The sequence below is a fragment of the Nomascus leucogenys genome, chromosome 17, assembly GCF_006542625.1.
Source record: "Nomascus leucogenys isolate Asia chromosome 17, Asia_NLE_v1, whole genome shotgun sequence".
NCBI classification, from domain to species: domain Eukaryota; kingdom Metazoa; phylum Chordata; class Mammalia; order Primates; family Hylobatidae; genus Nomascus; species Nomascus leucogenys.
In genome coordinates this window covers 76,417,036-76,430,199 of record NC_044397.1, presented here as the reverse complement: position 1 = coordinate 76,430,199, position 13,164 = coordinate 76,417,036, and the positions used below count along the sequence as shown (strand labels likewise).

The 13,164-nt window shown below is 39.9% G+C and overlaps 1 protein-coding gene across 2 annotated transcripts in view; it reads left to right on the top strand.

Annotated features, from left to right (window-relative positions):
- The window catches only part of CREB5 (cAMP responsive element binding protein 5), a 415,524-nt gene that overhangs the window by 313,485 nt on the left and 88,875 nt on the right, over positions 1-13,164 (top strand). For both annotated transcript variants that reach the window (XM_030796510.1, XM_030796511.1), the window contains one exon: positions 971-1,081. In XM_030796510.1, coding sequence (XP_030652370.1) covers positions 971-1,081 — 111 coding nt within the window. The remainder of the gene's footprint in view (positions 1-970; positions 1,082-13,164) is intronic.

Sequence of the window (13,164 nt, the reverse complement as noted above, 5' to 3'; positions counted from 1 at the left end):
TTATTCTTATTCTTTTAAAAGTGTTAATTTTCCACCAAATGGAAAATATTATTAATCAAACACACCCTTCCTGGATGGAAGTAGACATTTTGCTGTATTCACTTCTTAATAGGAGCACCCTGGAGATTAAAATGCCAGAACTCAATTCAGGTATTTGAATGATGTTCATTTTAGACACAATGGCAGGCCAGCAGGAAGACAATGTGAGAGCGGTCATTCATGTGAAATACAAAACCCTCAGCCGCTTTCTTCACCTACCCAAAGACTTAGCCCTGCTATGAAGCCAGGCCTGAAACTGCGGCTGCGTAGAGTAACGCGGTAACAAGGAAGAAGAGATGCACTGGGCAGCAGCTCAAATGCCTGGCTGGATCATAATGATTGTGTTTGTGAACTAGGGTAACAGGAAGGCCCACCACCTCTGAGAGTGTTGCTTTTAAAACTAATTATTTTGATTGCCCAAAAGATTTATGTTTACTATATAAAATTTAGAGACAAAAAAAGCCACAGATATCCCAAGTTAACCATTTGGTATATTATTTATCCTTTCATAGTAAGTAATCTTGGCGATTATATTTAGTGGAGTTACTTGAAATGGATCATTTAGTTTTCCTATAGCTTTTGTATGGATATATTATTCTTTACAGCCATACAAATAAGCACTATTGGTGGTAGGTGGAGTATTTACAAAAGTGGAAATATTTGGTAATTTTATTTGAAAGTGATCTGCCATGACAATGTAGTTCTCTTTGGCCTGGGGCGGCCTGTGTTGAAGCACAGCTTTAGATGCTTCTTTGATATGCTTGGGTTCAAGGCTCAGGAGGGCGTTGCTTACCACACACCAAACCATAGGCCTTCTCAGGATTTCTTCAAAGAAATACTCAACGATCCATTGGACAGAAAAGTGCAGCTTTGTCTAATGGCCTAGACTGCCTTTTGCAGACTTCTAATTCTTTTCTTTCCTTTCTCTTAGATGGAGAGACAAATGTCAGTGAACTCCAGCATCATGGGGATGCAAGGTCCAAATCTCAGCAACCCCTGTGCTTCTCCCCAGGTCCAACCAATGCATTCAGAAGCCAAAATGGTAAGTAACAGTTATAATCACCCTTTCATTATTCTGTGACTTTTTCTTTTGAATTTTACTCTGACTCCAAAATCTTAGTTAAGCTAGGTAGAGGGCTCCATCTTTGTTTTGGTGAATGAAAGGCAGTGCAGAGACTGCCTCTGTTTTTGAGGATATTTGTTACAGAGCCTTGGCGTCAGATAATCATGTAACAAGCACTGGATTGGCATGTGGTGTTAATGAAAGGAACATTTAGGAGTTTTGGTAGATCCATACAAGTTGGGGTAGGATATACCCAAGCATGTATATATTTGCTCAACATGTGAAATAATAAAAATAATACAAAACTACTCATTCTTCAAGGTAGTTACAGTTTCAATGCCACTCTTCCTGTCCCCATATTCATTAAGACAGAAGCTTGATGCTTAAGCACACACTGGTATGAAAATGTTTTGTGTTTTCTGTTATATTGTCAGAAGTGACATTGATTTGAAAGGATGAGAGGCTTATTTTCTTGCAACCCTTACTGAAAGGCACGATTTCAGGTGAAAATCTTCAGTGATTTTTAACATATGTTATATGTTTGCAGTAAGGTCAGTCTTTCCAATCACAGATAGAGTTGTGCATCTATATTCTACCAAATATTAGCAAAACCAATATAATACGTGTCTGTCTTTGCAATATCAAGTAAGCTTGGTGATTATATTTAGTGGAGTTACTTGAAATAGGTCATTTAGTTTACATATAGTTTAATTCTCATACCACAATTAATAAGGTATCACATGACTACAAAATACACTGCAGCAAATTTTCTAGAATCTGATATTGGATAAAGATAGCTTTTGCTAGAAGTTGGAGATTAATCTGGTCTGCTGACTGGCAGCATTAGAGACTGTATCTGATGGTTGGTGTGAGGATGTTGTTGACAGTTCTGAAAGTTAGCCATCAATTCCTGTGCAGGGTGGAGTCAGACCCAGTGACTTCCTCTTCAATGTCAGCAAGAGTTTTCTCATGCCTGCTTTGGTCACTTTCTCTTGGAAACTTCACGCATTTGACTTGCAGCTTCTTGACCCGAGGAATCAACTGAGCTCCCAGTGTTGGCTACCTTGGGCAAATAAAATCTGTGGTCGAGAGCGTTCTCTTTGCTGTGCCACAGTCCCTGTGATGTGCCAAATGGCACCAGCATTTGCAGCAAAGCTCATTAAATCTTTTTGGAATCGGCAAATATTTTTTCAACTTGAGCCCTGCTGAGCCAAACCAAATACTTGCTGGCAGAATAAAGTTCAAACTGGCAACTGTTTGGGAGACCAAAGTAATGCCATGTATCTTTTTAAAAAAAAAAAAAAAAAAAAAGAAAGAAGAGAAAAAATGAACTGTGAAGGTACTTAAGAAAAATAAATGTAAGTTCTTCATGTATATGAATAAATACTCAGGGTCTGTGTCTGAGATGTTACTCCCTGTGATTTACTTCGGAATCTTCTTATCTGCTTCAGGGTCTGTACCTTTTGGAGGGACCTTCCAGATAGATGTTAGATAGATTCTAAAACACAATTCCAAACTGAATTTCTCTGCCTGTTGATTTTCACTGGATTTTATGCCACTGCTTGACCCAAAAGTGTCCTTCTTCTCTTCTTGCTGGCAAAGAAGGAAAATGCTTCCAAAGGTGGTACAGGTTTTTACTTATTTATACATATGAAATAAATCATATGATTTGGCAAACGAATAGTGAATCATGTCAGCTGGAAACAAAGGGAACTCGTCTGTACTTACAAAAATAGTTTTACCCCACAAATGTTTGTTGGGTTAAATTTACTGAGTAAGCACACCACGAGGCTGATTCATGTTCTAAGAAAATGAATATTTCCAGGTCCACAGCATCTGAGCTAATGAACTCTATCATTGGGTTGGGGCTTAGGGAGTACAGCTATTCTCTGCCCCAAGCTCCAACCTCTACCCCTGTTATTGCCAATACATCAATTTGAAGGGAAAAAATGGTAGCATTGGCTGCTCATGTTTGAAAGAATAGCACTGGAAAAATGTTAAGTGAATTTGAATATGTCACTCAGCATCTCTGTTCTTATTATGCTTGCATCTTTACTGGAGAAATCAGTTATTGCCATATACTAACCATACAGTATTTTCTAGCAACTTTGGGCTGCTCAGATGAAAAGCTTTTATGAAATACAAAGTAGTGAAGGAAAAAAAAACTTGCATGATTTTAATGTCAGCCAGAGCCTCCCCAGGTTTCTCTGAACTATGGGCTTTGTTGTTCTATGCCTAATTTTCTTCCTGTGTAAGACTGGAATGGATTCCAGATTTCAACTAAAACTCTTGTTTCACTGTTTTCAAGGACTTTTCCAAAGGTCACACATGGACTATTGTGATGAATGCACTCTGCAGGGTGTGTTCCCAGAGCACAGAAGTAACCAGAGAGCTGCAAGGGAGGTGTTGCCCACACCAAAACACTGCAGACCTATTCTCCTGGGGACAGTGCTGTCAGAGTGTCCATTTCAAGCTCCCTGTTGGCCACAGACAAAAGCCATTATCCTAAATCTCTGGCGAAACTTGGAGGTCTTGGAAGTGGACAAAAGTTTAAGACAGGATTGCTTTAAATGCACAACTTTGTTAGAATTTTTCTGAGTAGTGATTGCCCATTAGAATGCATCTGTTTTCTTTGCCCCAAATTAGTAATTTCAATTGTGAGAGCAAGCAAACCCAGTGCCTTTATCAAGTTCTCCAGTGCATTAATCTAGGACATCCTAGATCAAGAAGCACGTGTACAAATCTTTTGATTTAATGTACATTAGTATCAATGTACTGTAGCCACATCTGTCCAAGCTATTTTTATCATAATTCTGGCTAATTATAATTTCATTTTATGGATTCATTTTCTGAAGAATTAAGTCAACAGACATGGCTTCACAATGCACATATTGGATTTCTTTTGGGGGTCAGAGCAGACTCAGAGCTCTAAGAGCCTTCTGTCTTTCTAACCTCTCAACATCATAGGCTCTTCCTTCTAGATTCCTGGAAGCAATGTGTGTCTTAGATGAAAGTGGGATCTGCTAGAAAGAAATTCACTGATAGATACCTGGTGGACATTTTTAACATTCAAAGGGGAAAAGGAGGAAAGGAGGGGGTAGGGGAAATGCAAACCATACTGGGACACATTTCCAGTCTCTACAGCGTGAAAATGATTCTGTAGTGATGTGGTTATGGTGTTCTCAGAGTTATGTAGATATGTGTTCATTTCTATTTATGGGAACTAGACCAATTCTATTTAGCTTTGAAAGAGGTTTTTGTTTTTATTTTAAAGAAACCAGTAACGATTTGGAAGCTAAATAAGCAGTGAGGGTTAGGGGTGGAGATATGGCCATACACCTGTCTTGTGTCTCATTAACTATGAGATGGCTACTACTATATAGGACTGATTAAAATGATGGAGGGCTCTGACCACTCTGCCCAGATTTCACCTTAAGTTTATTTAGAGTTAGTGAAGGCTAGGGAGTGTTGATACCAGGAATGATAGTAGGAAAAAGATATGTACAGATGTGACCTGATTTTCTCCTCAGTACAGCCCCACAACAGAGATATTGTCCCTGTTTGTTTGAAGCAGGATCTCTGTCACCCTGGTTGGAGTGCAGTGGCATGACTATGGCTCACTGCAGCCTCGAATTCCTGGGCGGAAGCAATCCTTCCACCTCAGCCTCATGAGTAGCTAGGATTACAAGTGTGCACCTAGCTAGACTTTTTTATTTTTTTGTTGAGACAGGATCTCACTATGTTGGCCAGACTGGTCTCAAATTTCCTCAGGAGATCTTCCTGCCTCAGTCTCCCAAAGTGTTGGGATTATAGGCATGAGCCGCCATGCCTGGCCTATTGTCTCCACTTTACAGCTGAGGCAACTGAGGCTACAAACGGTTAATAAAACTGGCCCAGGGACACACCACTTAGCAAAGACTAAAGTTCCAGACTCCAATAACAAAGCTTTTTGATCACAACATTGATCCTTTGGATAAAAATATCATATGGCTACTAGATAGATGTCAGTAACCAGCAGATTAAATCAGATTCTCTTGGGTTAGTTTATATTTACATAAAAATGGGAGACAAGGATGGCAAGGATAGTTTATACCTCCAAATAACCTGGAAAAGATGTCAAGTGGTTAGCAGCATTCCCCCTTGGTTTAAACAGGGCTCTGTAGCCTCACTAACTGGTACAACTTCACTGTTCTTTATCCAAACACATTCTTGTTTTGACTTTTCTTATTTTACGTGTGTGTCTCTCTCACTTGATTGATTGAAAGCTCCTTGAAGATAATCTTTGCATCGTGCAAGCTCCTTGTACTGAGAAAGGCCCCATGAATGAGAAATGAATTTAACTGAGTTGAGTTGAGTTGAATTAAAATAATGGGAAGGAACCAACCCTAGCAATGGTGATGAAGGTGGGATGAAGTGGGATAAATCCAGATGAATTCTAAGCTAAGTAATCAGCCTATCAAGAGTAGCTGACTTCATTTTATTTCTTTGAAAAATACCTAAATCTGTCGTATTTTTTTTCCTGGAGAGAAAAGCAGTATGTCTGTTCCTTTGAAAACAGAAGTTGGAATGTCATTGTCCTCCTTGGAGTTGAGCACCCATACTAAATGCCATTTCTTCCATTGTGTTGGACTGGTCATGCTGTATTTTGATCATTTATTGTCAATACCTCGTCTATAGTTAGGTTTGGAATTTATTGAATAGATACCTGAGTACATGCATTAATGAATCAATGAAAGAAGCTAAAAGGATGAGAATGACAAGGCATCTTAGAAATGGAGACTACTTAGTTAGAACCTTCTCCAATTCCCTCTTTTCACAAGTGAGGACACCGAGGCCCACTAAAGGTTTAGGGAGATAAAGCCATATTTTAAACACAAAACTGGACCCTGAGCTGGGGCCTTCACATTTCTACCTAGAATTGTGATTTCTCTGTCAGCTGCACTGATACATTACTAACAGTGCTTCTGTCGGCTCGTGGTTTCCTCCGCACAGCCTGGCAGACGAGAACTAGGGAGGTATGATGAGCAACCCGTGGTTGCATATCCACTTTGTTTTGAATGTCAGCCTGGGTGTGTTTGTGTTTGCCTTTCCCCTCCCTAATTATCGAACTGGATAACTGTTTGCCTACGGTGCCCCTTGGCCACCCACTGTCCAACAGATAAATCACAGAGGAGCCTGGCTCCAGATGGAGTTGCCTAGAAAGCTTATACACATGAAAAGACAGTCTCCAGGTAACATCTCTCCGGCACTCCTGAAAAATGCAGTTCTTCGATTTGCCTATTTGCTTTAATCATCCCCAGCTTCACTTCCTAAAAGTCCAGGAATAAAAAGCAATGAATGAATAGGCTGTCTGCTTCTCAGGATCTTTGTGACCAGGAAGGAAGTGCTATTGACTTTAAAGAAGCTCTCAGCAACTTTTGAATCATGCCAGCAGCCATGTGACTCTGTAGCCTGTGATCAAAACATGATGATGATGGGCTGAAGTAAGATGACCACGTTTCTCAGAATGCTCCTCCCTCATTGCTGTGAAAACCACTGTCCACCATGCAGATGAATAGGAATTACGTAAGATTCCATGACAACAGCAGCAACAATAACAATCTACACGCTCACTTGTATGTATGCTGTGTCTCACCTTAAAAGCGATTTTCCTTCTTAAAACACCATGGTAGAAAGTAGTTATTGCCAGCCTGAATCAAGCACTTATGTATGTGGTAGGAGCTATGTTAAGCATCTTGCAATATATTCTCAATTTTTAGAACAATTCGATGAGGTAGATATTCTTTTTTCTTTCTTTTTTTATTTTTTGAGACATCCTGCTCTATCAACCAGACTAAAGTGCAGTGGAGGGACCATAGCTCACTGCAGCCTCAAACTTCCAGGCTCAAGTAATCCTCCCACGTACTAGGTGGTGCAGCTAGTAACTAGGACTGCAGATGAGCCACCACACCCAGATAATTTTTTTTTTTTTTTTGAGACAGAGTCTCCCTATGTTGCTTAGGCTCATCTTGGAACTCCTGGGTTCAAGCAATCCTCACACTTCAACGTCCCAAAGTGCTAGGATTACAGGCGTGAGCCACTACTCTTGGCCCAGATACTGTCCTTAATCTTATTTTACGAGTGAATAAACTGAGATGTTGAGTATGTTTTAGAGCCACGCAGTTGGTAAAATATGGTCTGGGATGTGAACCCAAGCACTGGGCTCCTGGTTCTAGCCCTTAATTGTAATGTTTAGCCAGCAGTAGGGATTGTTATCCTGTGAGTTTACTTTAGTAGAGCACTTTACAAATTGCAAAGTGCTTCCATATACATCATATTGTTGGGGCTTCATAGCAACCCTGTAGGATCAACAGGGAAAATTACTATGCTTTGTTTTATAGACACAGAGAGGTTAAGTGACTTTTCCAGGATCACTCAGTGGCATAACCAGGACCTGAGCCCAGGTCTTCTTTGATTTTTGTCCTGTTTCTGTTATATCATGCTATCCCTGGCGTTCCCATGGTAACTTATTCTGAATAAAAGCGTGCCTTTATAAAAATAAAGCTCAGTTGTATAAAGTAAGATTAGGCTCAAATTAGTAGCTCAGGCCCCACCACCTCTTTGCTTATACCTATTAAACTCTCTAGACCTCATCAACTAAATATTGGAGAGGAGTCTTCTCTATATCTCTGTCTGGCTGAGACAAGTGCTAACTTTGAGTTTAGCTATTGTTATTAAAGAATTAAAAGTGATAGCACTTTGAGACTAACACTGAGAGCTAACAGAAGCCCCATCTCCTTTCTGCTGGCTGGAAGTATGACCTTTTATATGCCATTGCCACTTTGCCCATTTAAACTGTAGAAAGTTTAATTTAGGAATGTATCATGTCATCTTAAAAATAAAATGTAAATGATTAGATTATGAGGTCATTGATAAGAGAAGGGCTAGCAACCATCTATTTATATTTCTACAGAAAAGAATAAGTTCTTACAGAGTTTGTATTCCATGACCTGATCAGAACTCCAAATACACGAGAATATACATTTGATTATGTGTCTTGAAAACAAGAATTGAGAGATGATTAACTGCCTATGAATCACCAAATTCCAAAACAGGAAGGGAGTTCAGGGATTCTTTTGGCAAAATCCTTTCTTTTGAGAAAAAAAGGCCTGAAGTTCAAGTTAATAACTTGTCTAAGGTCAAGAAGCTAATGAATGGAAGAAGGAGAATTAGAACCCAGGTTCCTGATTTTCAAGTGTGTTGAACTTCCCTCTGTATATACTATCAAGGTTTGATGGGGGAAAGTCATCCACTGGTTGCTGTGAGAGTGACCTTTCTAAGGTGATAGCTTATGAAGTATTTTCTGCAATTTGGTTATTGAAGCGAAGTACACAGGGGTGAAAGAGGCCAATCAGCTTTTCCCTTCTATGTCAACTGGGAATTGAAGCTGATCATCAAATTGCCCGAAGGAATGGGCTCAATTCTCTATGACTCTTCCAGAAACTTGGTGGTCTTGACTTGGCTTATTTGCCAGCCAGTGTATGAATACATGCTGAGGATTTCATCCCTTGGCACCTAGTACAAAATGCCTTGGTTTTGCTTGTCACCAACCCAAATCCCCATGTTTTCTCACTGTTTTCTTTGTGCCTGCATGGATCTTCCTCGGATTCTAGAGCTCCACATCATGCTGGGTGTGGAGTGGTGACTGAGCCCACTGCTCACACAAGCACAGAGGGGTTTTGAAACACCCCTTTCCATCCCATCTTTTCTCTGGGCCCTACCTTCTCCACTCTCACAATCGGCTCCTTGTACACACATTCAGACATTCTCCTAGGACTCATTGTCTTCTCAGTTTTATTTCTTTCTCTTTCTGCCAGTATCCACCCTGTTTTGGTAACCACGGCAACTGGTGAAATACAATCCCAATATTTGCTAGCTGCCTCTGTCACCCAGCCCAGCACGCGCATTGCTGGGTCTTGTTTTTATGTTTGTTTAATGTTCCTGAGCCTGAATTCAGATGCATCTGGGCAAAAAAAAAACTGCATATGGTTTGGGTCAGAACACCCCCTCTCAGACAAAGTTTTCAAGCGGCTCTTTCTTGTGTATTTGTGGACGTGTGAGCATGCGTGTGTCCCTGTCTGCTTTGGAACATTGTGCAAATAAGTTCAGCTGTGTCAGAAAAGCCAGGAAAAAAAAAGGAAATTTAACAATCTTGTTACAGGGAAGTTCTGCTTTGCAGAGATATATTTTGGTCATTTTCTTGGAATGTTTGTAGCTTACACTTCCAAGATTTTTGCCAGCACAGCTAATAATGAAAGTTTGCTTTGCACTTTGGGATGATGACTCTGTCTTGCCTTTTTTTTTTTTTTTGTGGGAAGCACAGAAGATCTATCTGGAAATTTGTGCTTTGATAGAGATGGAAGGTGGGACATTCGGGTAGACAGAGGAAGCAAAGTTTTCCTAAAGGTTTAGGGTTGTTTTTTTTTTGTTTGTTTGTTTGTTTTTTCTTAAAACCCAAGAATCCAATCTTGAAGTTTAAACTACAAAAAGTATGTTTTCCCTTTTGATATCCTTTTAAAATAGTCTTTTTATCACTTGTTTGAGAAGCTGGATTGTACTAAATGATTGCTGTATTGCTGTAGTATGAATAAGATGAATCATTAGCTTCACAGGATACTTAGGTCCCAGACAATAAAGGCATGCCTCAATTATTTTTATTTCAAAACTGTATACACAGTCCCCAGGACAGAAGTGTTTAAGGAGGATGCGATTTTAATCCAACTGTGGCCTTGTATTCCAGAGATTAAAAGTGCAACCAGACAGCCGAGTCAGTAACCTTGATTTCAAAATAGAGCCAGGATCTGAGGTGTAAGGAGAACACTTGGGTAGAATTTCAGAGCTGGTAAAGTGTTTCACATGCACCCTTTTGTGGAACTTCCTTCCCCCTTTTGGCACCTTGCTTAGGAACATGCCGCACCCTTTGTTTCCAAGGTACCTGAGCCTCAGTTTGGTCCAGTGTTCCTGCCAGCCCCTTCTCCTCCACTCATCTCTGCACACCATGATCTCGCTGCAGGAGCCCCTCTCAGGAGCCCGGCATTTTCCTGAGGGCTTCTTGCTGCCTCTGGCTGCCCTGCCTAGACTTGCATACGATCCCTGTTTGCTGCTGCAAACTCCACTCCTTTTGTCAAGACTCAGCTCAAATATACCTTTCCTGTGAAGTCTTCTTGCCTTCCCCAGGTGGGCAGGAGCCATGCCTCTTGCACTCTTTGTCTCTTCCTCATGGAGCTTTTCTGTGTTGTCATTGTCCATGGACCTGCCTCGCCGCCAGCCTGCAAGCTCCATGAGAGCTGGGGTCAGTTTCATTCAGCTCCCTGTCCCCAGTTTGCCATCTCTCCTGTACTCGCTAGGTGCCCAGTAAACATTTACTGATAGAATGAAGGAAGAAAAGTCTGATAAACTAATTGAGATGGTATTACTGTGATTTAATATGTCATCCCACACTGTGGGCTACTTTTTAAGTTCCAGGGAGAAGATAAGACTTAAATCATAATTTAATTCTACCATTTAATGGTAATGATAGAATTCAAGGACCCATGATAAGTAGGTGGGAGAGAGACACTGAACAGGTGTGAATTCTACCCAAAATTCCCCAAATCTCTACGTTGGTACCTGGGGGCTCTGCCAGCCACAGTCAAGTGCAGCTCTGCAGAGAAGCCCTGCATGAGGCCTCTTGACCCCTGGTGTGGCACCATCTGAAGGTGTGGTGGCCTTATATCAAATGCTTTAGCACTTTAGTACGGAAATCCCCTTGCTGCAGGCCCAAGGCTTCAGTACTTTAAAAAAAAAAACAAAAAAACAAAACCTAACAAACAAACAAAAAAACAGGTTAATGGATTCCAATATAGTTTTGATCCAAACGCATAAGTGTAAACTAAACTTTTTGCCTTTAATACATACAGGCAAAGGAATGTGTTCAAATGAAAATTTCCTTTGCCTTTTTTCTCTGTTCATATATGTAATACATCAAAATTGGGTTCATACTAAATATACAGTTTATATCATGCTTTTAAAAATTTTATGAGTATTTTTTCCTATCAAGTGTCTTTTGAAAACATTTTAATAATTATCTAATTTATCTTATGGGGTATCACTTAAAAATTTAACTATTTCCTCATTTCTATTTCTGGATATTTGAATTTTCTCTACTAGAAATAGTCCTTTGATTATAAAAATTAGAAAGACAAAAAACATCTGAAACTAATTACATCTTTACTTAGTTCCTTAGGATAGATTTTCAGAATTAGGATTAACAGGTCAAAGGGAATAAACATTATAACCCTTCCAAATTTCTTAAAATGTATACTAAATTGTATTTATTTCTATAATACAGGAGGATGTTCACCTCACAGCATTTTCAGAAATATTTAACATTATCATTTTAAGCAAGATTTTGCCAATTTTTGTTTGCATTTCTTACATTATAGGTAATGTTGAATGTCGGCTTAAATATTTTTTGGCCGCTTGATTTTATTCTTTGATAAATTTCTTTACTTTAAGGTGAAGGTGATTTTCTTCCTTGTGGTCAGTACCAGAATCCAGGGAACTAGTAATAGAGCAAACTGTCCTTCCTCTGCTGCATTTTGAAAGTTCTTACTAATTAACCAGCTTCACCACCTTACTTTACTAATTATACTTTCATTCTCTAAGACTAAATGCATAATTTAAAATACACTTAATCGTTTTTTTGTGTGTGGATTTTTTGTTTGTTTTGTGTCACTTTTTTTGCTTGGAAGCAGTGTTTAGAGGTTTGTTTTTATTCTAATCTTAAGCTTTCTGATTTTTATAGTTATGCAACTTACGTGATACAAAAATATTGGCTTCTCCAGGATTATTACTGTGGCTCTTCCACATTTTCTGTGTTTATCTAACCAAGCCTTTGATTATTTAAATATATGCCTAAGTATCTGAAATAAATCAGAGATGTATTTGTGTCATTCACAATGTTCTGAGGCAGGATTACAGGGATCCTGCTCTTATCCCATTTATGACAAATCAATCTCTGGCCATTTTTATTTCCTCAGTCACTATGTAAGTATATAGATTTATGTTAGTTAAACTTTATCATTATCATTGGGTGGGTAAGTTGCTGACTCCATTCTCAAGCAAGAAAGTTAAACAGAAAATACAAGGAGTGTAAGTGTTATTAATGGAGTATTATTTTAAAGTCGAGTGAGTCCTCTGTTAACCAGGTTGTAATCTCCTTACTAGTGTCTAGGCTCCCTGAGGGGGAGGGATCTGAACACCTGGCATATAGTTGCTAGAGAATATCGATTTATCAAATTAATAAATATGAATAATTAATTATATAATAGTATTAAACATGCACTGAGTGGTAATCATGGGCCATATTACTGTGTGCTTCCTCTCTCTCTCTCTTTTTTTTTAATGGAATTCTGTTCTGTTATCCCTGCTGGAGTACAGTGGTAGAATCATAGCTCACTGCTGCCTCAAATTCTTGGGCTCAAGTGATTCTCCCACCTCAGCTTCCCGAGTAGCTGGGACTACAGGCAGATGCCACCATGCCTAGCTATTTTTAAATTTTTTACAGAGACAGGGTCTCACCATGTTGACCAGTCTCAAACTCCTGGCCTCAAGCGATGCTGACAACTGGGCCTCCCAAAGCTCTGGGATTACAGGCATGAGCCCCAACACCTGGCCCCATGTGCTTGCTATGTGGTAAGGAGTCAGCAAGGAACTACACACAAAGCACTATATGGTTTTTGTTTGTTTGTTTTGTTTTGTTTTGAGGCAGAGTTTCGCTCTTGTTGCCCAGGCTGGAGTATAGTGGTGTGATCTCGGCTCACTGCAACCTCTGCCTCCCAGGTTCAAGCATTTCTCCTGCCTCAGCCTCCCGAGTAGCTGGGATTACAGGCATGCGCCACCACGCCTGGCTAATTTTGGATTTTCAGTAAAGACGGGGTTTCTCCATGTTGGTCAGGCTGGTCTCAAACTCCCGACCTCAGGTGATCCGCCCACCTCAGCCTCCCAAAGTGCTGGGATTACAGGCATAAGCTGCCGGGCCC